The sequence below is a fragment of the Hemitrygon akajei genome, chromosome 10, assembly GCF_048418815.1.
Source record: "Hemitrygon akajei chromosome 10, sHemAka1.3, whole genome shotgun sequence".
Taxonomy (NCBI): domain Eukaryota; kingdom Metazoa; phylum Chordata; class Chondrichthyes; order Myliobatiformes; family Dasyatidae; genus Hemitrygon; species Hemitrygon akajei.
Genome location: NC_133133.1, coordinates 112,254,464 through 112,282,455, shown reverse-complemented (window position 1 = coordinate 112,282,455; position 27,992 = coordinate 112,254,464). Strand labels below are relative to the sequence as shown.

The window sequence follows — 27,992 nt, the reverse complement described above, 5'->3', positions numbered from 1 at the left end:
TCAATAACTCTAAGAGGCTGAATGGCCTGTTTCTGTGCTGCAGTCTTCTATGTTTCTATCTTTCTAAAATCTGCTGTTAAATTGTTTTCTATCTGTAGGTGGCCATTTTTGATGCTGCAATACAAAATAATAAAACTGAATTATATATATAATAGTTAAATTAAATAAGTAGTGCAAAAAAGTAGTGAGGTAAGGTTCATGGGGTCAATCTCCATTCAAAAATCAGATGGTAGAAGAGAAGAAGCTGTTCCTGAGTCGTTGAGTGTGTGCCTTCAGGCTTCTGTACCTCCTACCTGATGGTAACAATGAGAAGAGGGAATATCCTGGGTGATGGGTGTCCTTATTGATGAATGTCAATTTTTTGAGTCATCACTTCTTGGAGATGTCCCGGATGCTATGGAGGCTGGTGCCCAAGATGGAGCTGACTGAGCTTGCAACTTTCATGCCTTCTTCATAGCTGCATCAATATGTTGGGTCTTGGTTAGATCCTCAGAGATATTGACACCCAGGAACTTGAAATTGCTCACTCTCTCCAATTCTGATCCCTCTATGACGACTGGTGTGCGTTCCCTCGACTTACCCTTTCTGAAGTCCACATTCAGTTCTTTGGTCTTACTGATATTGAGAGCAATGATATTGCTGCAATAGCACTCAACTAGCTGGTATACTTCGCTCCTGTATGCCTTCTCATCACCATCTGAAATTCTGCCAACAATATTTCTGTTACCAGCAAATTTATAGATGGCATTTGAACTGTGTCTATCCACACAGTCATGGCTGTAGAAAGAGTAGAGCAGTGGGCTAAGCACATATCCTTGAGGTGCACTTGTGTTGATCATCAGCGAGGTGGAGATGTTATTTCTGATCCGCACAGACTGTGCTCTTCCAGTGAGGAAATCAAGGATCCAGTTACAGGGGCAGGTACAAATGCCCAGGTTTTGCATCTTTTCAATTAGAACTATAGGTATGGTTGTGTTAAACACTGAGGTGTAGTCAATAAATAGAATCCTGACATGAGTATTAGTATTGTCCAGGTGATCCAAGGCCACATGAAGAGTCAATGAGGTCACATCCTCTGTGCAGCTTGCTGTGGCAATGGGCAAATTGCAGTGCGTCCAGGTCCTTGCTGAGACAAGAGTTGATTCTAGCCATAACCAACCTCTCAAAACACCATCACCATAGATATACAAAGTACTGGGTGATGGTCATTAGGGTATCTCACCCTGCTTTTCTTGGGCACTGGCATAATTATTGCCCTTTTGAAGCAGGTGGGAACTTCAGACTGTGGCAATGAGAGACTGAAGTTGTTTTTGAGCATACCTGTCGTTGGTTGGCACAGGCCTTCTGAGCCCTACTTCATCGGGACCTGTCACCTTGTGAGGGTTCACCCTCTTGAAAGACAATCTGACATCGGCCTCCTAGACAAAGAGCACAGGGTCACCAGGTGCTGCAGGGATCCTCGTAGCTGTAGTTATATTCTCCCTTTCAAAGTGAGCATAAAAGGCATTGAGCTTTTCTGGGAGTGAAGCATCACTGCCATTCATGATGTTGGGTTTCACTTTGTTGTAAGTAATGGCCTGCAAACCCTGCCAGAGTTGACATGGATCCGATTCCACCTCCAACCTCATTCAGAATTGTTCCTTTGCTGTTGAGATAGCCCTCTGTAAGTCGTACCTGGTCTTCTTGTTTAGCCCCGAGTCACCAGACTCGAATGTCTCAGATTTAGCCCTCAGTAGACTACGAACCTCCTGGTTCACCGAAGACTTTTGATTCAGGTGTATATGTTATGTTTCATAACTTCTAAACATTAGACTAATTCAAAAAAAGACATGGAAGTTCAAAATGTGAGTCTAACTACGAGTTTATTTTAAGCAAGGTACACGTGTATCATGTGGTAGCATGATAATGTATGCAATTAACATATTTTTACATGTAACAATAATGAATTATTTACACGAACAAGAATGCTTAATCAAACAATGTATATACAAGATTACTCAAATACTATTGAAACATTAAATACACAACACTCCTCCCCTACTTAGCTATAAACTTCAACTCAATAGAGAATGCACCTCAACTATATACACAGTATATTATATAATGCAACAACTATATACAGACATCCACAGCATAGTAAATTATAAATTGTCCTATTCAGGCCTGAAGATTTAATCACTGTGGAGGCTTTCTTACTCTTGTGGGTCTTTGCATCTACTTTTACAAGTGGGATTTTGTCTTCCACTTGAAGTTCATGCACTAATAAATCCTGGTTCTTTAAACTTACACAAGCTGAATGTTTGCAGCTTTCCTGAAGCTCCTTAAAATCAAGCTGCATTTTGCAAGTGATTAACCTCTCAGAAACTTTCTCAGGTGTGTCACCTAAAACAAAATGTAGTTGGAACACTTTCATGATTCCTCTGAGCAGTGTGCTCCTTACTTTCCAATCCAAGGCACCGAGGTTGGCACCTATGCCTGTTTGCCCTCTGTTTGACAACAGTTCATGGTGTTTAGCATGGAGATTGTTGTGGCATCAATTAATTTGCTTTCAGATGACTTCATTGCAGGGGATGTTGCATGCATGGATCTCCAATCAAGTTGTAGTTGTCTCAGCCAATCACACCCTCACAAATGCTGGTTCTCTTGGTTTTACCACATACAAGCTCAATGTAGCTTGTTGGTTGTTGTATTTCACTGTTACGAATGTCATACCCACAGGAGTTATCTTTTCTCCAGTATAAGTTCTTGGTTGGATATCTGCAGGCTTCAGTCTGGTATATTTAAAATGCTATTCAAACTCATTTTGTGCAATGACTGAAACAGTTGAGCCAGTATCCAATTCCTTTTTCATTAATTTGTTGTTCACTTCTGGCATAAGCCATATTGCTTGTCTAGTTTTCACATTGTAAATCTCAAGGCTACACAATCCTGTGTCACTCTCATCATTATCAGATTTTTCATCACCAGCATGCGGATTAGTGATCTTTTTGAAACTCCAACTTGACTTTTTAGCTTTTTCTCTTCCCTGTGCAGACCATTTATTTTTGTCGGCCTGACACACACTTTCAACATGACCTTCTTTGTTGCATTGTCTGCAAGTTTTGCCTTTAAACCTGCATCTGTTTGATGTTTGTGAGTCCCTGCCACAATGGTTACACAATTTGTTCAGCTAGGCCAGTTTCTATAGATGCTGCAATTTTGTTTACACTCACCTTCATTCTTCAATTGTGGCTGCAGTTTCCATTGAAACGATGGTTTCCACTGTTCTTTTATATATAAGATGTGCTTCAGTTTGGATCCATTTTTGAATACTTACTTTTCAGGTTCCACGAACCAAATGTTCTCTCAGTGTATCATTGAGCCAAACTGACAATACCCAGACAATCTCTTAAATTCAGCCACATATGCTGAAATGGACTCCCCTTCCTTTTGATTCTGCTAATGAAACTTAAAGTGTTCTGCAATCAACAATGGCTTTAATTCTAAATATTCCTACACCACTTTTATAATAGCAGCAAAGCTCATATCCGATGGTTTGGTTGTGGCAGTCAAACTTCGAAGCAAACTGTATGCCTTTAAACCCAATGAGCTCAGCAAAATTGGTAGTCGCTTTTCAAAGGTTCAAATGTTCATCTTCAAAGTATGTATGCACTATACAACTCTGAGTTTCTTCTTCTCCAGATAGCCACGCAACAAAGAAAAGCTGTCAGTTCAGCAAATCCACCAACCCGATCATCAACCCCCCCTCCCCTGCACGAAATGCAATATTTCACCCAAATCCCCTTGCCCCACAGAAAAACAATGAGGAAGAATGGTGAAAACAGAGAATATAAAATCCAATAGACTGAAAAAGTGTCCAGAGATTATAACCCAAACTCTTTATTCTTTGGAGCGTAGAAGGTTGAGGGGGGACTTGATAGAGGTATTTAAAATTGTGAGGGGGATAGATAGAGTTGACGTGGATAGGCTTTTTCCATTGAGAGTAGGGGAGATTCAAACAAGAGGACATGAGTTGAGAGTTAAGGGGCAAAAGTTTAGGGGTAACAAGAGGGGGAACTTCTTTGCTCAGAGAGTGGTAGCTGTGTGGAACGAGCTTCCAGTAGAAGTGATAGAGGCAGGCTCCATTTTGTCATTAAAAAAAAATTGGATAGGTATATGGACAGGAAAGGAATGGAGGGTTATGGGCTGAATGCAGGTAGGTGGGACTAGGTGAGAGTAGGCATTCAGCACGGACTAGAAGGGCCGAGATGGCCTGTTTCCATGCTGTAATTGTTATATGGTTAAAATCCATAAGCAGCAACCTTGGTCACCTCACTGGCTATTTCATTTGCTTCAAATACTGTTCCAGTAGCTCAGTAACATGAGTCAATTACCCATTGGGTAATCAAACTCATCAATGTAGCCAGCCACTTCTCATTTTTTAAAAAATGATTATTATCACCCAGCACTCACTCTTTATGAAATTGTGAATTCTTCCATTTTCAGACCTTTTTTTAAAAACTCAATCATGTCTTTCCTTCTGAAGAGTATGTGCTGTGCTGCTTTATTTTAAAGCTCAGCCATCTCACTGCTCGTGCTGGGCTGTGCATTTTACTCAACGTTCCTCTACCCTATTTTTTGTAGTTCGAATGTCACACTGCGCTTGAACCATCTTGGGTTTGTCTGAAAAATACTTTGTCACCGGTGTTATGTTCTGCAACTTCAGAACATTAGATTAATTCAAAAGAATACATGAGAGTCTGAAATGTGAGTTTAACTTTAAGTGAAGTGCACACGTATCATGTGATAGCATGATACAATTAATGTATTCTTACATATAACCCATAATTAATTATTTAAATGAACAATAATGCTTAATAAAACCATATGCAAGATTAATCAAATATTGAAACATTAAATATACAGCAAAGTACAGTATGTTCTCATAGGCACACACTCGTCCGCATGTTTTAATGAAGTCAGTAACAACTGTGGTGCATTCTGAATCTCTGAATACTATCCACTCCACCGACTCAAAGCAATTCTGTAAATGCTCCTGTGCCCCCTCGTCCTTCTTGGTCCTCACTACTGGTGCTGCGGTCTTTAGTCTCTGCCTATACTCAGGGAGTAGAAGCACAGCCAGGTGTAGGCGTGGGATGGCACAGTAAGTGTTCTTGATGACAGTGTAACAGTGGTCCAGTGTCTTGGCTCTTCTGGTTCCACAAATGATATGTTGGTAATAATTATTTGGAGACTTTTTCCAAGCTGGCCTGGTTAAAATCCCCCAGAATGATGGGTAAGGCATCAGGGTGAGCCATTTCATGCCTTTTTATTACGTCACTCAGTTCATCAAGAGCCTGTTTGACACCTGCCTGAGGTGGGATGTACACTGCTACCAAGATGATGGCTGAAAATTCCTGCGGCAGATAAAATGGACCATTTTAGCATTGATCACACCAACCAGTTTGAAAGCAAAGTTCAAGTTCTTCAGTTTGCCCGTTATAGTTGGCTTTGAGTTTTACTTGTTGAAGAAAATCAAAAACAGTTGAACAAACTAGATCTGGAGGGGTTCACTTGCCTTTCTTAAAAAATTCCATAATATGCAGGCCTTTGTTGTCTTGATTGTCTACCCTTCCTTGCCCCTCCTGCCTCATCAATCTGTCAATCCCTCCTCACCTAGATCCACCTATCACCTGCTTGGTCCTGCCACACCTCTATACTGCCTTGTGACCCTTTGACACTCAGTCCTGACGCAAGGTCTCGACCCAAAACGTCAACTATCCCTTTGCCTGACCTGCAGCTTGGAGACAGAAGAGGCTGCCATTGTTGCATTCTGGAGCAACAAGGGATCAGCTGGTGAAACTCAGCAGGTCATGCAGTGTCTGTTGGGGAAAACAGTTGTTGATGTGTTGGGTCCGGATGCAACCTGAAATATCAACAATTCCTGTCCCCACAGATGCTGCTCGAAACGCTGAGTTCCTCCAATAGGTTTCTTTTGCTCCAGGTTCTAGCATGTGCACTGTCTCGTGTCTTCAGAATTGTATTTTTGGTTTCCAATCAATCCAAATGGAAAAACTCATGCATTGGAAATGAGGTTGTAAGTTTCTTAAAAGAAAGATGAAGAGGCGTTTGAATAAACAAGACCAAAACAAATGGATCAACTTCCTTTATTAGAAAGATGCTTCTAGAACAAATCTGAAGGTATACTGAAATTGGTAACACTACATGCCAGATGTACAGTACTATACACAAAAGTGCATTGTCACAACTGATCAGCGGTACATTGTCAACAACTGCATTTTCTTTTAAACTACCAAGTTGGTTGAGAAATGAAAACAGAAATGCAACAGTATAGACCAAGGCTCAAGTTCCTCTAAAGGCTTAAAGGCACTTTCACATGTACATACTACAGATGTACATTGACACAAGAGGGTCACAGCACTCTATCTGTAACTCAGATGGCAGTAAATGCAATACTGAAATAGGCAGATGGTATGTTGTAGTGTCTGTAGCCGTCATCAGTTACCTGTTAAAAATCCACAAGCTGCAGTTAAAAGCAGCTTTGAACTATGTATTATATCCTGCTAATGCACCCAGAAAACTTTATTAACCTCTATTAATTTTATTAACTTCTATTATACATTGTTTTTGCTAAATAGAATGCACAAGGAGTATTTTTGTAGTCCAGTATATTTGTTAGTTGAATATACAAATCTCAGAGCAGTACAAAGTTGCAATCCTTTGTGGCTGATTTACAATCTGTTTTTAAATTAATTTACGTAAACTCTGTACTATAGGTACTATAGCCTTTTTTCAAAGGCCACACAAAGGTGGAAACTATAAAAAGTTTCAAAAAGTACTAAATTCCATTCATTAAAACAATGGCAGACAAAAATGAACATATATCTTAAGGTAAACGTCCAGGTAAAATCCGTTACCAGATATTGGATATACTAGCTTTTTATGACTGTAATCTCTGAGGCTGTCCTTCAGAAGCCAAGGTAGGCAGTACAGTGAAATATCGAGTAGGCAGACCCTTACACAACAGGAGTGAGACGCCAGGCACTGCCGTAGGTTAAGAGAGCGTGAGATCTGTTTAGTTGACTTGCTGCAGATAAATTCCAGTCTCAGACCAGATCGGGGTTACCAGGGTTGTAGGAGGGGCTTCTTCATTTGACCCCATACTGGGGTTGGTGGGGGGAGAGGGAGAGGAAGAGAGAGTTAAGAGTGGGGGAGGGATAGAGAGGAAAAGAGAGAGGGAAAGGGAGAGGAAGAGAGATGGAGGGATTGAGAGAGAGGGAGACAGAAAACTCAATCACCCAGCTTTCTGAAACATTATCACCCTTGGATACAACAAAACTGTATCATGAGTAGAATTCTGGAGGTAGATGAGAAAGGAAAAAGCAACGCAACAGACTTTTAACATCGTAAATCAGCGAGTTATTTGTCATGTCTCCCCTCTCGCTGTTAAACGGGAACCTCTCTTTCCCTCTTTAGGGAGAGACAGAGCCTGTGGTATGTCGAATGACTGGGTGAACGAGTAGTCTTTGGGGTACTGCAAGTCTGTGTTTTTATTGATGCTTTGCTGCACGCTCGAGTGCTCGGTGGGGGGCGCTGATGCTTTTTTACTGGTGGGGGTGGGAAGCTTGTTGCTTTGCTGCTGCTTGTGCGTGGGAGGGGAGAGCTGGAGGGTGGTTCGGAGTTCTGATGTTTAACTGTCTTTCATTTTTTGGGGCACTGCTCTGAGATATTTGTGAAGATAAAGAATTTCAGGATGTATATGGTATACATTTCCCTGACATTAAACGTATTGAAATATCTGCAGGTGCTGTAGAGGGATTGGGGTAGAGTGGTTAAAGGGAGATCTGCTGGTTTAGGTTTGCTGGACTGAATCACTAGTGGATCATTCACAAATACTTCTGACTGGGGGGGTGGGGAACACTGTTCTGCATCAAAAAATCTCTGGGAGAAACACACGGGGTAACCAATGAAAAACATAGTTATCTTTGATCCTTGAAAACAACACTGCAAAGTTTTTTCCTCAAATCGCCGGATGCAGGAGAAGGGTAAAAACTTTGTGCAACGAGTATGTGAACTCAACACACATAACGAGTCAGATGGTGGGGGATTAAAGATTGACTTATGAACGATAAAACCTGGTTCCACATAGTCCACCCCTGCCCCCAGAGGACCTGTTTGTGTTGATCTGAGTTTGAGTGAATGGTTAAACACATTTATAAACAATGTAGTTCCAAGCTTATTCAAGCACGTAGTGAGTAAAAGGGGGCCAATATTACTGGGATGTTTTTGTGAGGCCTGCTTGTGTGAACATATCCTGCATTCTACACCAGAGAAATGAGCCACGTGAATAATTGTGTTCAAAATTGTTTCAAAGGGTAGTCAAGTCAAAGTGAGGAGATACTGAGGGATCTTCTTCCAAACTGATCAGAATGGATCAGGCAGTCACACTGGGGTCAATCAAGGCCTTTGTAAAGGGCGGATAGTGAAGTCACAGGATATCTTGGAGCAAAAAATATGAAGATCTCACACACACACACACACACACACACACACACACACACACACACACACACACACACACACACACACACACACACACACACACACACACACACACACACACACACACACACACACACACACACACACACACACACACACACACACATCAGGCAGCATCAACAGAAATGAACAAAGTCGATGTTTCAGGCCGAGACCCTTCTTCAGGATTGGAAAGGAAATTGAAAGGTACCAGAATAAAAAGGTGAGGGGAGTGCAAGGGGAATGGCTAGAAGGTGACAGATGAAACCAGATGGGTGGGAAAGGTAAAGAGCTGGAGAGGAAGGAATTTGATAGGAGAGGAGAGTGGACCATGGGAGGAAGGGACAGAGAAGGAGCACCAAGGTACCTTGCTAGATAACTCAGTGTGGGCATCATATTGAAGAATGGAAGGGTAGGTAGAGGGAATATGGGATAAGGAGATTATTTTGAATTAAAACTAAATTTTAAAAAATGTAAGTTATTGGGCTAGCTCTCACTGCCACAGAGGTAAATTTAAACCCTTCAGCTCATCTCTTACTGTCTAAGGTGAAGTCATCGTGATCTGAAAAGACAAGCTAGTTTCATATACTGCTCTATAAGCTGGGCCCAACCAGATCGTGGAGCAATGCAGCACAGGAGGTAAAGGTGAGACTTGTCGATCATTCGGAGTAAGGAAGCGAGGCACTGCATTGTATGCATGCAACTAATTCCTCAAAGTAGCTGCTGTGTGGAGGATAGAGTCGGAGCCGTACAACCCGTTTTTAAAGATACAGCACGGCAACAGGCCCTTTCGACCCAGTCAGCCTACGTCACGCAATTACACCCAGTGATCAATGGACCTACTAATGCATGGGTCTTCAGAATGAGGGAGGAAACCGGAGCACACTCCTTACAAACAATGGTGGGAACTGAGCTCGTTCGCTGGTGCTGTAATAGCGCCATGCTAATCACTACGCTTCAGTGTCACCTCAAAACGAGGTCTGACACTCCACCCATGCACAGCAACAAAGGTCACGATTGAACCCAGGCCTCTGGAGGTATGAGGCAGTCGGTCTACTCACTGTGTCACTGCATCACCTTCCAATACAACAATGGTTTTGCCATGAGTGAGCTGTAAATCAGAGAGCATGTCAATTCATCATCAACTGATGGCAAACTCTTGGGATTCCCCATACCAGCCTAGAGATGACTGAATTTATTGGTTATTTTAATTTTCACTCCTTCCCCTTGAAGACGTTCCTCTCCTGATGCATTCTGGGGCATCATTCCCAGCTGGAGAAGATTGGGCAATTTGCAGTGTGGGTTGTTTTGTAGGTTTTGAGGGGCTCTGTAGGAGTGAAAAAGAGCAAGAACTAGAGAATGGTGGGACGTTGGGGTCACAGAAGACAGAGACCAAGATGCAATAAATATTTTTAAATCAATTGAGCATGAGGCTGAAGAACACAATGCCAAACAACAACTGTTCAAAATCACTGAATTCCCACACGAACTTGGCTCACTAAGGAAGCAGACTTGTAGGGCTAAACTGTCTTAGTTCTTATGAAACTCCAAGTCAGTTTCAATCTCCACAAATGCTGCCTGACCTGATGAGTATTTCCAGAATATTCTGTTCATGATTCAGATTTCCAGCAGCAGCACAGAAAGCATTGGCAAGACAAGAGGGCGCAGCCTCACTGGACTAGGGGAGGCCCTGTTTATTCTTCAACATAAACCAGACGATTGACTTTCTTTGTGGCGCAATCATAGGGTTTAAATGGACAGCCTACGCAGGAGGCTGAGGGAACAGGAGAGGAAAGGTATCAGCACATTCCCAAAATGACCGCTTACAGCAGCTCATCGAGTGGTTATTTGGTGGCTCATTCCATTGCAAACCCATCAGCAAGGCCAAAGGAATGTTCACAGAGCGCGGGAAGGAAGAGAAGTCATTACCAAACTCAAAGCATCGAGGCTGCTTTAACAATGAGTCCTATTCCCATCAGTTCTCAGCTAAGAGGAAAAGAAAAACGTTGAGCCATTCCCCTCCTTGTTTAAATTATCAGCCTGAAGAGAAGAGGTGGGGGAAGCTTTGATGTTTTTCCCCCCTTAACTTTCTTCTCTTTTTAGTTTTTAAAAAAAAGTAAACTGTTGCAGCATAAGATTCAAGTCTTGTTAACATTGCTAAGTTGCACATCAAAACAGTCCTGTTTGAGATGGAATTCAAATGCCCTGTTAATTAACTACTGAGACATATATTCTAACACTGAAAGAATACATCTCCAATTATAAACATTACAATATCAATATTCCTGGCTTTATCCTTGCCAGTGATGTTGATCCAATATCAAGTCAGGCTAACTTTCTTTACATGGTGCAAGATTTATCTGTGGAGGACTGAACTGAGGATGGTGGTCCCACACTGGGGTTGGTTTTGGGTAAAACTGCAGGCTTGGGCCGTAGGGCAGGGGGCTTGAGCTGCACCCCCATTCGGGGCGACAGGACGGGCTTGAAGGTGCTCACGGGGTCGCTGGAAGAGCTCGTGCTGCGCCGGATAGATGGTTCGGTGCTCTTGGGCAGCGCAGTGGAGCGCTGGGGGCTCCGAGAGTCCAAGGCCAGGCCGCCCTTCTTCTGCTCCAGAGTGTCCAGGACCACGTCCGGCGCGTGCTTGGCCGTGCTCTGGCGCTCCAGTTCCCGCAGCTCATTCAGTGCTGTGTTCATTGTATCTTCAATGTCCTGCTGAGGAAGCAAACACACATACAAATCAGAGTATTCTGTGGCTGCATCACGGTGAAGTCAAACACTCACAAATGTAAGAGGCCACAGCTGGTACTTCGCTCAGGCCAATACATCATCCCTGCCCACCTACAATCATTACATTGCACTGTAAACCCTTCAAACTGCCTTTACAATGCTGTTTACATTGTACATACATGCTGATACTTAGGTACTTATGCAGATTTTATTCTGTACTTGCAACTTTATTTTTATATAATTCTTTATACTCAATGAATGTTGTTGTTTTCATTTTACTTATTTGTTTAGAAACACAGGGCGGAATAGGCCCTTGCAGCCCTTTGAGCTGTGCTGCCAGCTACCCCCGTTTAACCCAAGCCTCATCACGGGACAACTTACAGTGACCTACAGTATTAACTGGTATGCCTTCAGATGATGGGAGGAAACCCACACGTTCCACAAGTACAAACTCATTGCAGAGGACCCCCCAGGATTGAACTCTGAACTCCGACAGCAATCGTTGCATGTCGCATCAATATACAGCAACAAGTTGCTAATACATGTAAATGGCTATGGTGAATAAAGTTGATATTTGAAGAAGGCAACAGCCATTATTAAAGATCCCCACCCATCTGGGCCATGGTATCTTCACATAGCTACCATCGGGAAGGGTTACAGAAGCCTGAAGTCCCAGCACCACCATCTAGGAACAGCTACTTCCCTTCAACCATTTGCTTGTTGGAGCAACTGACACAACCCCAGCCCCAAGAGATTCTGTCGATGCCGGAACTCTTGAGGAACACACAAAAAATACTGGAGGAGCTCTGCAGGTCAGGCAGCATCTACAGAGAAGAATAAACAGTCCATTTTCCTCCCCGGAAGACTTTATCAGCCCTTTACCTCTTCCACCTATCACATTCCAACTTCTCACATCATCCCCCTCTCCCACCCACACACCACCTCCTTCAAGCTGGTCTTACTGCCAGATTGTCCTCCTTCCCCCTCACCAGCTTCCTGTGCTTCTTCCCCCTTCCTTTCCAATGCTGATGAAGGGTTTCTGCTGAAACATCGCCTGTTTATTCCCTCCACGGATGCTGCCTGACCTGCTGCATTTCCCCAGCATTTTGTGCGCGGTGCACAACCTCCAGCATGGCAACACTATGATCACTTTCATAACTTTGTACTACGTTGAACTTCGTTTCTTTGTTCTAATTGCATTCCTTACAGTAAAATTGTGTATAATTTATGTTTAATTAATGTTTTTCTTGTGAATGCTGCTGATATGATGCTATGTGCTGATGAAACTGCCTAAGTAAGGTTTTCATTACACCCATGTGTAAATAGATGTACATATGACAATAAAATCGACTTTAAAACAAAAATGCCTTTTCCTTCCTTTTGAAGAGGCAACTCCAGGGATTAATTTTGTCTATTTTTTATATTAACGGAAGATAAATTCTGCTGATCACTGGCTTTCGGCACTGCGTCAGAGGGTGGAAAAATTACCGAGAGTTCACCCAGTGAACTAATTTGCCTCTTGAGCCCCTTCCCACTGGCAAGGTGAGGCTCTGGGCCATTCTTCAACAACAGTCCGCATTTGTATAGCATCTGAGATATCCTGCAATGTCCGGAAGAAGTTGGACTCCCAGCTGCAGCAGGAGATTGTGGGTGCTTGGGCTTGAAGAAGCATCTCAAAAGAAGAGTGACGGAAGTGAGGATTGCATGGTCTAGGAGATTAGGAAGCAGGTTTGAAACTAGGAGAGTGTGCCAGATTTGGAAGCATGGACATTTTTATTCCCACCACCTCAATACCATTAGTGAAATTCCTTGCTCAAGATACGGAGTTCATTGGACACGATATGACCTCAGAAAGACCATTTATAATTTGTCACGAACGTAAACAAACTGAATATATACACAAAGGGCTGAAGGAGCTCAGCAGATGGGGGCTGGGAAATCAACATCGGGCCGAAACCCTTCATCAGGACTGGAAAGGAAGGGGAATGATGCCACAATGAAAAGGTGGGGGAGGGGAAGGAGTACAAGCTGGCAGATGTCAGGTGAAGTTGGGTAGGTGGGGAGAGAGGGTTATGAGGAGGTGAAGGGCTGAAGATGAGGACATCTAATAGGAGAAGGCAGTGGGCCTTGGGAAAAAAGGACAGAGGAGGGACACCAGAGGGAGGAGCCGGTCTGAGATGGGAACCAAAATGGGGAACAGAGGGGGGAGAAATGACCAGAAGTTATAAGTTCAATATCATGACATGGCTACTCAAACGGAATATGAAATTTTCCTCCAACCTAAAGCTGGCCTCATCATGACAGCAGAGGAAGCCAGGGGCAGACATGTCAGAATGGGAATGGGAAGTCTAAATATTTAGCCGAATATGGTTGCTATGAGAAAGGGCTGGCTCTCAAAAATTGTGGGAAGGGGCAAGTATTTGGTGAAGGAGCAAGTTCTTCCAGATGAGAACAGTGGCTTCACATCAGTTCCAATAAAGCAGAGCATACAATCATGTACACAGCATTCACTTTGACCATCAGGTTGGTGTAAGTGCTTGTGTTGACATCATACTGTGGAAAATATAAACAATCATCACAGATCAGAGCATTTTCCAGCTTCCAGGAAAAGAAATAAATTCATTTTCAAGAATGCATTTTAAAGTTCAGCTTCTATTCACGCTCTGGTATTTATCTCGGCAGTACATCTTGAATAAGATCAAACAAAGTTGGACCCATCAGTAGGCCTAACATAAATTATCTAGGTGGTCTCTCGTCAAGTTGTTTTTAGGAAGTTGTAATAATGTTCAGAAATTTACACTCAATAGACAGAATGGTGGGGGAGGGGCTAGTAAGGGAGACTGACAAATGGGAGTACGGGGTGTGGCAGGGATGTTGGACGATAACTTTTATTCCACCCATACCAAGGAAGAGAAGCAGTTAAAGTCAAGGTGAATGAGATATTGAGGAGAGGAGGAATTCGAATGGCCGGCTATGTAGACAAGTCACCAGGTCCAAAGGGAAAAGGTCTTTGGATGCTGAGAGATATGTTGCAAAGATACTACCTGGGATCTGTAACATGATGGTCAGCATGGAACCGTAGGGCCAAAGGGCCTGTATTACTCTATGACTATATGGGGAAACCAGTTTTGTGGTCGATAAGCATACAGGAGACAGTGTCAATGACTACTTTCAAAGGAGAAATGGACATAGGACATGGAACACAGAGCAACACAGGAATAACACCTACAACCCACAGCGCTGTGCTGAACTACATTACCTAATGGTACCTAATCTCTTCCATCTATACCAGGGTTTTCCAACCTTTTTTATGCTATGGACCCCTACCATTAATCCAGAGGTCCTTGGCCCTCAGGTTGGGAACCTCATTCTCTGTGTATTCACGTGCCTGTCTAGGAGGCTTTTAAATGCCTCTGTCACGTTTGCAGCATATTCCAGGCACCAACCACTCTGGGTATAACTTGTCCTGCACATCTCCCTGGTACTTCCCCACCTCTCATCTTAAATGCGTGCTCTCTGGTTTTAGACTTTTCCACCCTGGAAAAAAGTGCTGGCTGACTATCTATGTCTCTCATAATTTTATAAACCACTACCAGGCCTCCCCATCAGCCCCCACCGCTCCAGAGAAAACAACCTACGTTTGCCCAAACTCTCCTTAAAGTGCGTGCAGACAGCATCCGGGCAAACCTCTTCAAAGCCTCCACATCCTTCCTATATAAAAGGTAAGACGAGACTGCGTGTGGGAGAATAATTTGAAGGAAATTAGGGAAAAGACAGGGAAAAAGGACTATTAGGAGTCATCATGGACTTGATGGGCTGAATGGCTTCCTTCTGTGCCCAACCTGTGCTTCGTTTTTCTTGATTCCATGAGGCAATAAGCAATAAATGGTCAGCTGAAATTAGTAGAACAAATGAAGCAGAATAGAATTGAAAACTAAGCCAGCATTGAATAGCAAAAGGTTCAGTAAACATTGCAGCGAATAATGGAAACAGTTAAAGCTTTAACACTGTAAGCGCTGGAAAGAGTTAAAGTTTTAACACTGAGTGCTGGAAAGGGTTGATGCTTTTACTCTGTGAGTGCTGGAAGGGGTTAATGCTTTAACACTGAGTGCTGGAAAGGGTTAATGTTTTAACACTGAGTACTAGAAAGGGTTAGTACTTTAACACTATTGGAAAGGGTTGCTTCTTAACACTGAGTGCTGGAAAGGGTTAATGCTTTAACTATGAGTGCTGGAAAGGATTGAGTGTTTAACACTGAGTGCTGGAAAGGGTTAATGCTTTAATTGAGAGTGCTGGAAAGGATTGAGTCTTTCACACTGAGTGCTGGAAAGGGTTAATGCTTTAATTGAGCGTGCTGGAAAGGATTGAGTCTTTCACACTGAGTGCTGGAAAGGGTTAATGCTTTAATTGAGAGTGCTGGAAAGGATTGAGGCTTTCACACCGAGTGCTGGAAAGGGTTAATGCTTTAACACTGAATGCTGGAAAGGGTTAATGCTTTAATTGAGAGTGCTGGAAAGGATTGAGGCTTTCACACCGAGTGCTGGAAAGGGTTAATGCTTTAACTGTGAGTGCTGGAAAGGGTTAATGCTTTAACTGTGAGCGCTGGAAAGGGTTGAGGCTTTAACGCTGAAAAAGTTAAAACATAAAAGCAGAAGAAAGAGAAAAGTCATGCACGGACCTGAGCAATGGTTTCGGGGTCCAGAGGTTTATGCTCACTGAAGCTGGTGTATTGACCCGAGGATGCAGACCTTCTGATTGGTGGACTCTCAATCTTTTTGACACCCTCATGTCGGCTAATGTTGGGAAGAACCCCTCGATGTCGACGCTCTGGACTGTCAACCGTGACGCTGCGATTCTGGAGGAAAAGGCGGGAGGTGGCGTGGGAAGGCGTGATCAATGGGCCACTCTCCCCTGAGCTACTTACTAAGCCGTGCATTGGGTGCACTGCACAGTGGCCCTCGCTGGCTCTCAACGGTCTCCTGCTGGCTGGGAGCTCTGACCTCTTCTTCTGTCTAAGCAAAGAGAAAGAAGAAAGATGTTGGCCATTCCTCTTTGCACAAGTGCTTGACTAGTCTACAATGCCAACCTGGCTTCAGAACAGTTTATTGGCTGGGAAGCACTGGGGGTTATCCTAAGGAGGTAAAGACCACAGAACATAGAACAATGTAGCCCTTCAGCCTACAATGTTGTGCCATTCTTTTAGATTAGATTAGCTTTATTTGTCACATGTACATCAAAACATCAAAGCATATAGTGAGAAGTTTTGTTTGGGTTGAGCAGAGTTCAAGAATATGCTGGGGGCAACCCACAAGCACTTGTCTTGCTTCTGGTGGTAACTCAGCATGCCCACAACTTACCACCCTAACCGTATGTGTTTGGAATGTGGGAGGAAACCAGAGCACCTGGAGGAAACCCACACAGTCACAGTGAGAACATGCAAAACTCCTGACAAGCAGCTTAAGATTGAACCTCAATCTTACAGCGGGTGCTATAAAATATTACAGTAACCAGTCCACCACCGCGCTGCAGTGTACACCTATTAACACCCTGAGTTTGTCCACTGTATCTGCATTGAATCCCACAGATTTTCCTCACTCCCCGATGTGCCCTGCCCCTCTTTATCCATTTCAACATGATGTTACTGACTTCTGTATCACTTTCAGCCTCTCGCCTGGTTTAAATCCTCCCGACTAGTACTCCTGTAGATTACCACAACACTTCACACAAAATGCTTCATTGTCCTCAGGGAGCCCTGAGGCTTTAAAGGATTTTTAAATTCAAGTTATCTTTTGTGAGACTAGCTGGAGGGAAGAGGGCACTACAGACCAGAACGTATAGGTTGGAGATCAGAGATGAGAGATTTAAAAGGGGTACCAGCGACAGCTTCTTCACATAATGAACGATGAGTATTTGGAAGGAGCTGCCAATAGCAGTAGACATCCGCTTAAGGTAAGTGAGGAAAGTATAAGGGAGATGTCAAAGGTAGGGTTTTTTTTACACAGAGTAGTGAGTGACTTGCAGAGTTCCTCCAGCATTTTGGGTGAGTTTCTATGAGCTCTTCCTCAGTGCTGTCCTAATTTAGAATTGGGTTAGGGAGAGCAAATTTCATATACAACATATATATTAAAAAATATGTCACAATTACAGCACGGAAACAGGCCATCTTGGCCCTTCTAGTCTGTGCCGAACACTTACTCTCACCTAGTCCCACCTACCTGCACTCAGCCCATAACCCTCCATTCCTTTCCTGTCCATATACCTATCCAATTTTTTTTTAATGACAAAATTGAACCTACCTCTACCACTTCTACTGGAAGCTCGTTCCACACAGCTACCACTCTCTGAGTAAAGAAGTTCCCCCTCATGTTACCCCAAACTTTTGCCCCCTAAAAGATTTTTCCCTAAAAGTCCATCGTGCAAAGTCACAATATTGATATTGCAGCATTTCACAGCCCACAACCTCAAGGGCAACTATGGGTAGGTATTCAGTGCTGGCCAATTTCACCCACATCCTGCAGAATGAATACAAAAACAAAAACAAGTCTTTTTTTTTATTCTAGAGTTATTTAATTAACAACATAAAGGTCACAGCTGTTGTGAGATTTCAACTCAAGATCCCGATTCATGAATTTAGGCTGCTGGAACACTAGGGGGCAGCATGGTAACGTAGTGGTGAGCACAATCACTTTACAGCGCCAGTGACCGATGTCCTACCACTGTCCATAAGGAGGTTGTACATTAGCCCTGTGCTTGAGTTTCCTCCTACAATCCAAAGATGTACAGGTAAGTGCCAATGCGTTGTGGACAATGGGGTTGTGAGAAAAAATAAATCAGCCTTGATCAAATGGTGGAGCAGACTCCATGAGCTGAACTGCATAATTCTGCTGCTACGCCTTATGGTCTTATTGTAAGATTACTTCCATCCCAACTTCACACTGGAAAGCTCCTTGTGAAAGAAACAGTATACACAGCTGAGTGTGAAATGGATTCAGACCTTGCTGCGTAAACATCTGGAATGCGGTCAGTAGGAGAGCTGATGTCGTTCTTTGAGGACAACTTGTCTTCTGTTGCGGCCCCGCTGCTGGCTTCACTGTCGGCTTTCTGGCTTAGCGTGTCGGAAAACGTGTCATCCCTGAAAGTCAACGCAGCCAGGTGAATTCAAAGGTAAAGAAATTACTTTTAAACTAACTTTAAAAATAACTTACTTTGTAAATAAATATGAACTTTATTTGTCGCACGTACAGTGCAATGCGTCATTTGCATCAACAACCAATACAATCCGAGGCCGTGCTGGGGACAGCCCGCAAGCAGCGACATGCTTCCAGTGCCAACATAGTGTGCCTACGACTTACTGATCCTAACCCATCTGTCCTTGGGATGTGAGCAGAAACCAGCGCACCCCGAGAAAAGCCACATAGTTATGGGGAGCGTGTACAAACTCCCCACAGATAAAGATGGATTGGAACCCGGGTTAATGGAACTGCAAAGCATTACATTGACAGCTACACCAGCGCGCCACCAGCCTCACAGGAGGTTACAGTGATGGGGTGTGATAGAGGCAGATACATTAGGGACACTCTTAGATAGGCAGATGGATGAAGGAAAAATGGAGGGCTTGTTTGGGAGGAAAGGGTCGAATTGATCTAAGAGTAGGTTAAATGGTCAGCACAACACGGTGGGCTGAAGGGCCTGTACTGTGCTGTAGTGTTCAATGTTCTAAAGACAGTGGAAACTGAGGATTTCAATATTTTTAAGGAAGCTGTAGGCAGATTATTGATAAGAAAGAGGGCTAAAGGTTGCGGCAGGCGTGTAGGAACGAGAAGGTGAGGTTGCTGTCAGATCAACAACACTCTCATAAATGGCAGGACAGAACTAAAGGGGCAAGTCGCCTACTCCGGTAACGAAGTTGTATGCTCCTGCGCAGTGATGGGTTAACTGCTCTCCAACCAATAAGGGCAGCGTATGCCTAAGGAAGGCGGACATCACTTACGTGTCTTGCACCACGATGTACTGATGCGGTACGAGGCCGTCCACCCCATTGTGCCGCCCCTCCCACCAGTCCTCTGAAGCTCTGTGATACAGAAGCAAAGAAGCGCCTTTCTTAAACGACAACTCTCGAGCAGACCTCCCAGCATAGTCAAATTTGGCTATTGCTTCGATGGGTTCACCCTCTGAAAAAGAAAAGCAGGCATGCTGTCTCAGCTACTGCATCTGTTTCAATATTACTCCATTTTCTTTCCCTTGGTTGAGGGGGATGTCACTCGATGCGCTTATCATATCTACTACCCAAATTAGCTGGGTGCACCACAGAAGAACTCACACCATCACAGAAGACATAGGAGCAGAATTACACCATTTGGCCCATCAAACCTGCTCTGCCATTTGATTATGCTGATTTATTTCCCTTCTCAACCCCATTCTCCTGCCTTCTCCCTTTAACCTTTGACACTGTCACTAATCAAGAACCTATCAAACTCCGCTTTAAATATGCCCAAATGACTTAGCCTCCCCAGTCGACTGTGGCAATGAATTCCACAGATTCACCACCCTCTGGCTAAAGAAATTCCCTTCACACTTCTGTCATAAAGGGATGACCTTCTATTCTGCTGTACCCTCCAATCCTAGACTCTCCCGCTATTGCAAACATCTTCTCCACATCCACCCTATCTAGGACTTCCAGTATCCAGTAGGTTTCAATAAGATCCCCCTCATTCATCTAACCTCATGATCCAGGGAATGGAAGGATCAATGTTTGAATGTCTGATAGAACCAGAGCCATCCAACGTTAACCCTTTCATTCCCTGGATTATTCTCATAAACGTCCTCTGGACTCTCTCCAAAATCAGCACATCTTTGACAATGGCCCAAAACCGCTCTCAATAACCCAGAGTGCGGTCTGACCAATGCCTTATAAAGCGCTAGTATCGCATCCTTGATTCTATATTCTAGTCTTCTCGAAATGAATGCTAACATTGCATTTGCTTTCACTGACTCAACCTCATAGGTTTCAATTCAATAGGTACATTTAATGTCAGTGAAACATATATAATGTACATCCTGAAATTCTTTTCCTTTGCAAATTAATCATTAGGGAAAACTGCATGAGGACTCTCAAGTCCCTTTGCACGTCTGATTTCTGAATATGCTTGCCAGCATTCACATTCCTATAGTCATCAGGATGTAAGAACTGGCACAGGAGAGGGTATGAGAGGAGCAACAGCACTCAGTGCATTATCGTCAAGCCTTTTGAGAGCACAGGCCACCCTCTATGGTGCTGTTGTCACCAGACACTGAGGGGCTGGATTTTATGCAGCAGCCTCTCAAACACTCCACATATGTGGCAAACATTCGTTGCATTGTAAGTAAGATGTATTGGCTTATTGGCACAATGAATAGAAAGAAAGGAGCTGGAACTGGCACACGTTTCAAGACATACTGAGGAGCTTGCCTTGCATCCTGCTCACACCGATCAAATCATTACACAGCGCACTGAGGCAGAACCAAGTAAAACAATAACAGAATGCAGAATGAAGTTTAGCAGCTACAGAGCAGCGCAGGTAAACAATAAGATGCACAGTTGTAATGAGGTAGATTCTGAGGTTCAAAGTCTGTTTTATCACGCTAGAGGACCACTCAAGAGTCTTCAACTTGCCTCGATGACTATCGTACAGTAGCACTTACACTTCCTGTGATGGAGTGACTCGAGAGGCTGGTCACGCAGCATATCAACTCGTACCCGAGCAGTCACTTGGATCTGCTCTAATTTGCCTACTGTCACAACAGGTAAATAGCAGATGCATTTCATTAGCTCGTCACTCAGGCCTGGAACATCAGGCAGTGAAGATGCAATCAGGATGTTCTTCATTGAAAACTCAGCATTCAGTACCATCATCCCCTCAAAACTAATCAGTAAGCTCCAAGACCTAAGCCTCAATACTTCCTTGTGCAACTGGATCCTAGATTTCCTTGCTTGCAAACGGCAGTCAGTATGGATTGGCAACAGCATCTTGTCCACGATCACCATTAGCAGTGCTTAGCCCCCACTCTACTTGCTTTATACCTATGATTGTGTGGCTAATTACATCTTCAATGCCATCGTTAAGTTTGCTGATGACACTACTGTTGTTGACCGGATCAGAGATGGTGGCGAATCGGCAAATCGGAGGAAGATTGAAAATTTGGCTGAGTGCCTCTCAAGACATCAGCAAAACCGAAGAGCTAATTATTGACTGCAGGAGGGAGAAACCAAAGTCCATGAGGCAGTCCTCATTAGGGGATTGGAGCTGGAGAGGGTCAGTAATTTGAAATTCCTTGGTGTTACCATATCAGGGTCCTCCCTGGGCAATCACTTATGTGCCTCTACTTTCTTAGAAGTTTGCGCAGATTCCATCATGGCTGACTTATTACCCTTCTCAATCTCATTCTCTTGCCTTCTCTCTGTAACCTCTGATGCCCTGACTAATCAAGAACCTATCAACCTCTGTTTTAAATATATCCAATGATTTGGCCTCCACAGCCATCTGTGTCAATGAAGTCCACAGATTCACAACCCTCTGGCACAAGAAATGCCTCCTTACCTCTGTTCTAAAGGGGCATCCCTCCACTTTGAGGCTGTGACCTCTGGTCCTAAACCCCTCCACCACATGAGACATCCTCTCCATCCTCTTATTCATTGAGCAGATTTGCAAGGAGCACTGGCACAAGCAAACAGCGTCCATCACCCATCTTGCTACCACCATCGGGCAGGTGGTCCCACACCATTAACCAACAGGCTCCTGAACTAACATGGATAACTTCACTCCCTTCAATGCTGAACTAATTCCATCAACCTACAGACTCAATTTCAAGAACTGTATAATTTAGTGTTACTTATTTACTTTATTTGTATTATTAATATCTGTATGATTTGTCTTCTCTTGCACATTGGTTATTTGTCAGTCTTTGTTATGCATAATATTTTTCATAAATTCTATTGTATTTTTTGATTTTCATGTAAATGCCTCCAGGAATATGAATCTCAGGCCAGTACATGGTGACATATTTGTACTTTGATCATAAACTTCTTTGAACTTTCTTAAGGTTTGAGTTATTACCGCACACTGCAGTTCTGTACAGAACCACCAGGTGGACCTCGGGTGCCATAAAAGTCAAAAAAGCAGAACCAAAACTGGTAAGGTCAGTTAGTTTTGATGCTTTTAATGACCTGTGACTTAATGTCACATAAACATCAGCCCACTATGCATCTTTGCTGAATTAATATTAACAGCTGACCTGGTACCTTATCCCGTCTCCACCTCCTTCACTTAATTCCATGTTCCATCCTCCTTCCTCATCAGTCTCCATCATGTTGCCATCAACTATCAACTCTCACCCCATCACTATTTCCACTCTTCCCTCCTCCAGCTGCCTGTCACCCTTCTTACCTGGATCCACCTATCATCTGCCAGCTCCTACTCCTGTTCCCCTCACTCCCCACCTCCATCATTTAGTCCAGGCAAACTGAAATGTCCATTTCCCACGACAGACGCTGACTGGCTATTGAGCTCCTCCAGCAGTTTGCACTTCGCTCTGGATGCCAGCACCTGTCACCTCTTGTGTCACCGGGCACTTAGTAGTTCTGTTCCAAACTTCCTGCAACTTCTTCATGCAAGACGGTTTCCTAACTTTAGTCCTTTCCTCCTTCTACACCCACAATTCCAGGTTCCTCCAAAATTCCAACTGTTTCTCTCGCTTCCCTTTCTCCTAGCAGTTCCAGATAATACAGTGAGAAGGCAGGAGAATGGGACTGTTTGGGGGTCTGCAAATGTCCGTACACCTCCTCCCTCACCACCACTCAGGATCCCTTCCAGGTAAGGTGACAGTTCACCCGTGAGTATGTTGGGGTTATCTACAGTATCCAATGATTCTGGTGCAGCCTCCTCTACATCAGTGAACCTGACAACCGCTCCATTGAGCACCTTTGTCTGTCGTCCACAAGAGGCGGGATTTCCCAGTAGTCACCTATTTCAATTCGACTTCCAATTCCCATTTTCAGTGCAACGGCTTTTCCACTTTAAAAACTCTCCCACACAGGTTTCACTGTCATCACCGGATATGACTGATAACCTGTGTGCTGCCATGTTCTTTTGATTGACTGTATGACACCTAGTTCAGATAATGGACTGCCTTCATACAATGCTTTCGATGATTACATCCTCAAAACCTTCCTTTTCATTGCAACATTTAAGATAATTACTGATGCCTTCAAATTTTTCATAGCTCCTAACTTGTTGAACTAGTAAAATCATTTCATTTTCACTCCCAGTCGATTCTGGCACTTCCAAGCCTGAATGCTCGAAACTGCAGTAAGCAAAACAATTCTAATTTTACTACTTAATCTCGCCAACTATCACTGATTTTGAACACAAGTACACACAACTGACACTATTTAAAAACTCTAAGCGTGGTGTAGTGTCTAACAGCCACACAAGTTCACATGACTGATGCTAGTTAGAAACTGTTCAACAACAGTCTCCTGTGCCACAATGGCAAAGTGCCCCAAGTAAACAAAGGGAATCCTGGTTATTTTCTCTATTAATTTTTGTTTGTTGGTCTTTAAGAGTTGTCCCAAATAAGCAGCTGACCTAATTATCCAATTAACTGCAATCCACTGAATCTTGAAAAAAAAACTATAGTTCAAAAAGAACAAAATAGTAAGGTAGTGTTATGGGTTCGTGGACCGTTCATAAACCTGATGGTAACTGGAAGAAGCTGTTTCTAAAACATTTCAGAGTGCATCCTCAGGCTCCAGTATCTCCTCCCTGGTGGTAGTAATGAGAAGAGGGTATGGTGAGGGTCCTTAATGTTGGATGTCACTTTCTCGAGGCAGTACCTCTGGAAGATGTCCTTGATGTGAGGAGGGTTGTGCCTGTGATGAAGCTGACTGTCTCTAACCCTCTGCACTTTTCAACCTATGCATGGAGCCTCCAACCAAGGCAGTGATGAAACCTGTCAGAATGTTGTCCACAGTGCATCTGTAAAAATTTGCTAGTCTTTGGTGACATACCAACTCCCCTCAAACTCCTAATGAAGTCGTACAAACAAGCTGGATAAACTCAGCAGGTCGGGCAGCATCCGTTGAAAGGCACAGTCAATGTTTCGGGCCGAGACCCTTCGTCAGGACACATGAAAGGTCTCGGCCCGAAACGTTGACTGCGCCTTTCAATGGATGCTGCCCGACCTGCTGAGTTCATCCAGCTTGTTTGTACGTGTTGATTTGTCCACAGCATCTGCAGTGTACTTTGTGTTTCCTAATGAAGTATTGCTGCCGTCATGCCTTCTTTATGATTGCATCAGTGTGTTGGGCCCAGATTAGATCCTCGGAGATGATGATGTCCAGGTACCAGAAGCCATTCCACTGTGGATCCCTCGAAGATGACTGTTGTGTGTTCTCCTGACTTTCCCAGCCTGAGTCCACAATCATTTTCTTGGTCTTGCTGATGTGGGGTGCAAGGTTGTTGTAGCGACACCAATCAGTCAAACAAACTGAAATCAACTGACTGCCTCGATTATTCAACAACTCCATGTTGGACAATCGAAGGGCGATCTACCTGACCAGGAACTCCAGCACATAAAGTGGCTGCTGGTAGAGACAGTTCCACAGGAGTTCAAGTGTGTGCGTAATGCATTATGTCAAAGCAAGTGCAACAGGTGGAAGAACAACTGAAGAGGTCATGTAATCAGCCGGTTTATAATTTAAAGTTTTAGAATTATACAGCATAGAAATGGGTCCTTCGGTCCAACTCGTTCTTGCTCACCAAAGTGTCCATCTTAGCTAGTCCCATTTTTTCTGTGTTTGGCCCATATCTCTCTAAATCTTCCATATTCAAGTGTGCTCTAAATGTTGATAAAGTACCTGCTCTACCTCTTCCTCTGGCAGCTCATTCCATATACAGCTCTTTCTGGGTAAAAAAAAAACCTGCTCCTCAAGTTCCTATTAACTATCTCCCTTGTTCTTGATTCCTAGAAAACAGATTGTATGAATTCACTTAACATTGCCTCAGGCAATTATAAATCACCATGGTAACCGGAGGTAGATGACAGTAGAATTGTAGTTCCATTGCTGGCCTTGTAAGCTAGAAGCCAGCAGTAACAATCTGCAGGTACCTGCCCAGCGCAGCTGCCAATTTAATGTCAATAAATTAATTTAAGTAAATGACATGAGATTTAAAAATTTCTAGTCAACAGTGACCATGATAATAAACATTATTCTGATTCTGAGAAGGAGCTCATTTTTGAGTATTTACCAGCTCCCAGAGCAATTTTCTTCCATTAACTGTAACCTGGTCTCCTCACAATCTAAAGATGAAAGATTACCTTTATTTGTCACATGTATATTGAAACATTAAAGCACACAGTAAAATGTGTGGCTTGTGTTAACGATCAGCACAGTCTGAGGATTGTGCTAAGGGCAGCCTGAAAGTGTTGCCATGTTTCCAATGTCAACGTAGCATGCCAACAATTTACTAATCCTAACATGTACGTCTTTATGATGATAACCAATAGCAGTTAAGTGCCAGTACACAACAAATCAACGCAAACATTCGATCAGTTGACAATCTCTGTAAGAAGTCTGCCCTCTCAACCACTGTACAACGAGTAGAGAAGTTAGCACAGGTAAGTAACAGTCTTTTCCCCAGGGTAGGGGAGTGCAAACCTTGGGGCATTAGTTTACATAGGGTGAAAGGGGAAAGATTTAAAAGGCACCTGAGGGGCAACATTTTCTTGCAGAGGGTGTTGAGTATATGGGACAAGCTGCCACAGGATGTGGGTGAGGCAGGTACAATAGTATCATTTACATGGAGGGGCAGGGCTTCGCAGGGTATGGGCTGAATGTCGGAAATTGACACTAGCTAGGTAGAAAACAGAGTCAGTATGGACTGGTTAGGCCAAAGGACCTGTATTATCACTGTATTGCTCTTACATGATGACCACTTCAAATGTATTGTCCACAGGTCAAGACATCTCTCACTCTAAATTATATTTAACCGTCAGGAATGGTTCCAGAGGACGAGAAAATTGCAAATGTCACTCCACTCTTTAAGAAGGGAGGGAGGTAGAAGAAAGAAAATTATAGGCTTGTTAGCCTGACTTCAATGATTGGGAAGATGGAAACCTCAATACAGTTGGTTATTAAGAAGGTTTTGGGGTACTTGGGGGCACATGGTAAAACAGGCAGATGTCAGCATGGTTTCCTTAAGGGGAAATCTTCCCTGACAGATCTGGTGGAATTCTTTGAGGAAATAACAGGCAGGATTGCCAAAGAAAAATGAGAGGATGCCGATAACTTAGATTTTCAGAAGGCCTTTGGCAAGATGCCACACACAAGGCTGCCTAACAGGATTGCTATCACTGGAAAGATATCAGCATGGATGGAAGATTGGCTAACTAGCAGGAGGTAAAGAGTTGGAATAAAGGGAGCCTTTTCTGGTTGGCTGCCATTGACAAATGGTGTTCCGTAGGGGTCAGTGTTGGGACCACTTCTTTTCATCATTTGGATCTGCCAACGATTTGATGATAGAGTTGATGGCTTTGTGGCCAAGTTTGCAGATGATACAAAGATAGGTGGAGAGGTAGGTAGTGTTGAGGAAGCTGGGAATCTGCAAAAGGACTTGGGCAGATTGAGAGAATGGGCAAAGAAGTGACAGATGGAAAATAGTGTTGGGAGATTCACTTTGGCAGAAGGAATGAAGGTGTAGACTATTTTCTAACTTGAGAGAAAATTCAAAAATCAGAGGTGCAAAGGGACTTGGAAGTCCTTGTGTAGGATTCCCTAAAGGTTAGTTTGAAGGTTGAGTTGGTGGTGAGGAAGGCAAGTGCAACGTTAACATTCATTTTGAGAGGACTAGAATATAAGAACAAGGATGTAATGCTGAGACCTTATCAAGCACTGTCAGACCGCACTTAAGAGTATTGCGAGCAGTTTGGGGCCCCTTATCTAAGAAAAGATGTACTGGCATTGGAGAAGGTCCAGCGACTGTTCACAAGATTTATTCTAGGAATGAAAGGGTTAATGTATGAGGAGTGCTTGATGGCTCTGGGTCTGTACTCACTGGAGTTCAGAAAAATTAGGGGGATCTCATTGAAACCTATTAAATATTAAAAGGCCTAGACAGACTGGATGTGGAGAGGATATTTCCTAGAGTGAGAGTGTTCAGGACCAGAGGATGTCCAGAAAAGAGGGACATCCACTTCGAACAGAAATGAGAACAAATTTCTTTAGCCAGAGGTAAGTGAAACTGTGGAATTCATTTCCACGTGGCTGTGGGGGACCAAGTCATTGAGTATATTCAAAGCTGAGGTTGATATATTCTTGGTTAGTCAGGGCATCAAAGGGTACGTGGACAAGGCAGGAGAATGGGTGGAGAGGTGTAATTAATCAGCCATGATGGAATGGTGGAGCAAATTCGATGGGCCAAGTGGCCTAATTCTGCTCCTTTGTTTTATAGTCTTATCTAAACAAGGTGATGTATTCTAGCAACACACACAAAATGCTGGTGGAACACAGCAGGCCAGGCCGCATCTATAGGGAGAAGGACTGTTGACGTTTCGCGTCGAGACCCTTCGTCAGGATGTATTCTAGTTCTGGTTGTTCCTTTATGTACGACTTCAGGTAGATGTTTGAATCCGAGCGGCCTGCAGATAATTAACACTGAGCTGAACTGAACTGAAATATGCCTTTTGAT

The 27,992-nt window shown here is 43.5% G+C and overlaps 1 protein-coding gene across 13 annotated transcripts in view; it reads right to left on the bottom strand.

Moving 5' to 3' along the window:
- Window positions 1-6,130: 6,130 nt before the first annotated feature.
- The window catches only part of srgap1a (SLIT-ROBO Rho GTPase activating protein 1a), a 324,530-nt gene continuing 302,668 nt past the window's right edge, over window positions 6,131-27,992 (bottom strand). For 4 of the 13 annotated variants that reach the window (XM_073058740.1, XM_073058745.1, XM_073058747.1 and 1 more), the window contains exons 19-22: window positions 19,259-19,439; window positions 18,263-18,400; window positions 15,947-16,280; window positions 6,131-11,253 (exon numbers count right to left, since the gene is read on the bottom strand). In XM_073058740.1, the coding sequence (XP_072914841.1) occupies window positions 10,882-11,253; window positions 15,947-16,280; window positions 18,263-18,400; window positions 19,259-19,439 (1,025 nt within the window). In that variant the 3' untranslated portion in view covers window positions 6,131-10,881. Of the gene's footprint in view, window positions 11,254-14,906; window positions 14,980-15,946; window positions 16,281-18,262; window positions 18,401-19,258; window positions 19,440-27,992 lie in introns of all 13 variants that reach the window. The other 9 variants (XM_073058741.1, XM_073058746.1, XM_073058753.1 and 6 more) reach the window with 6 other exon arrangements.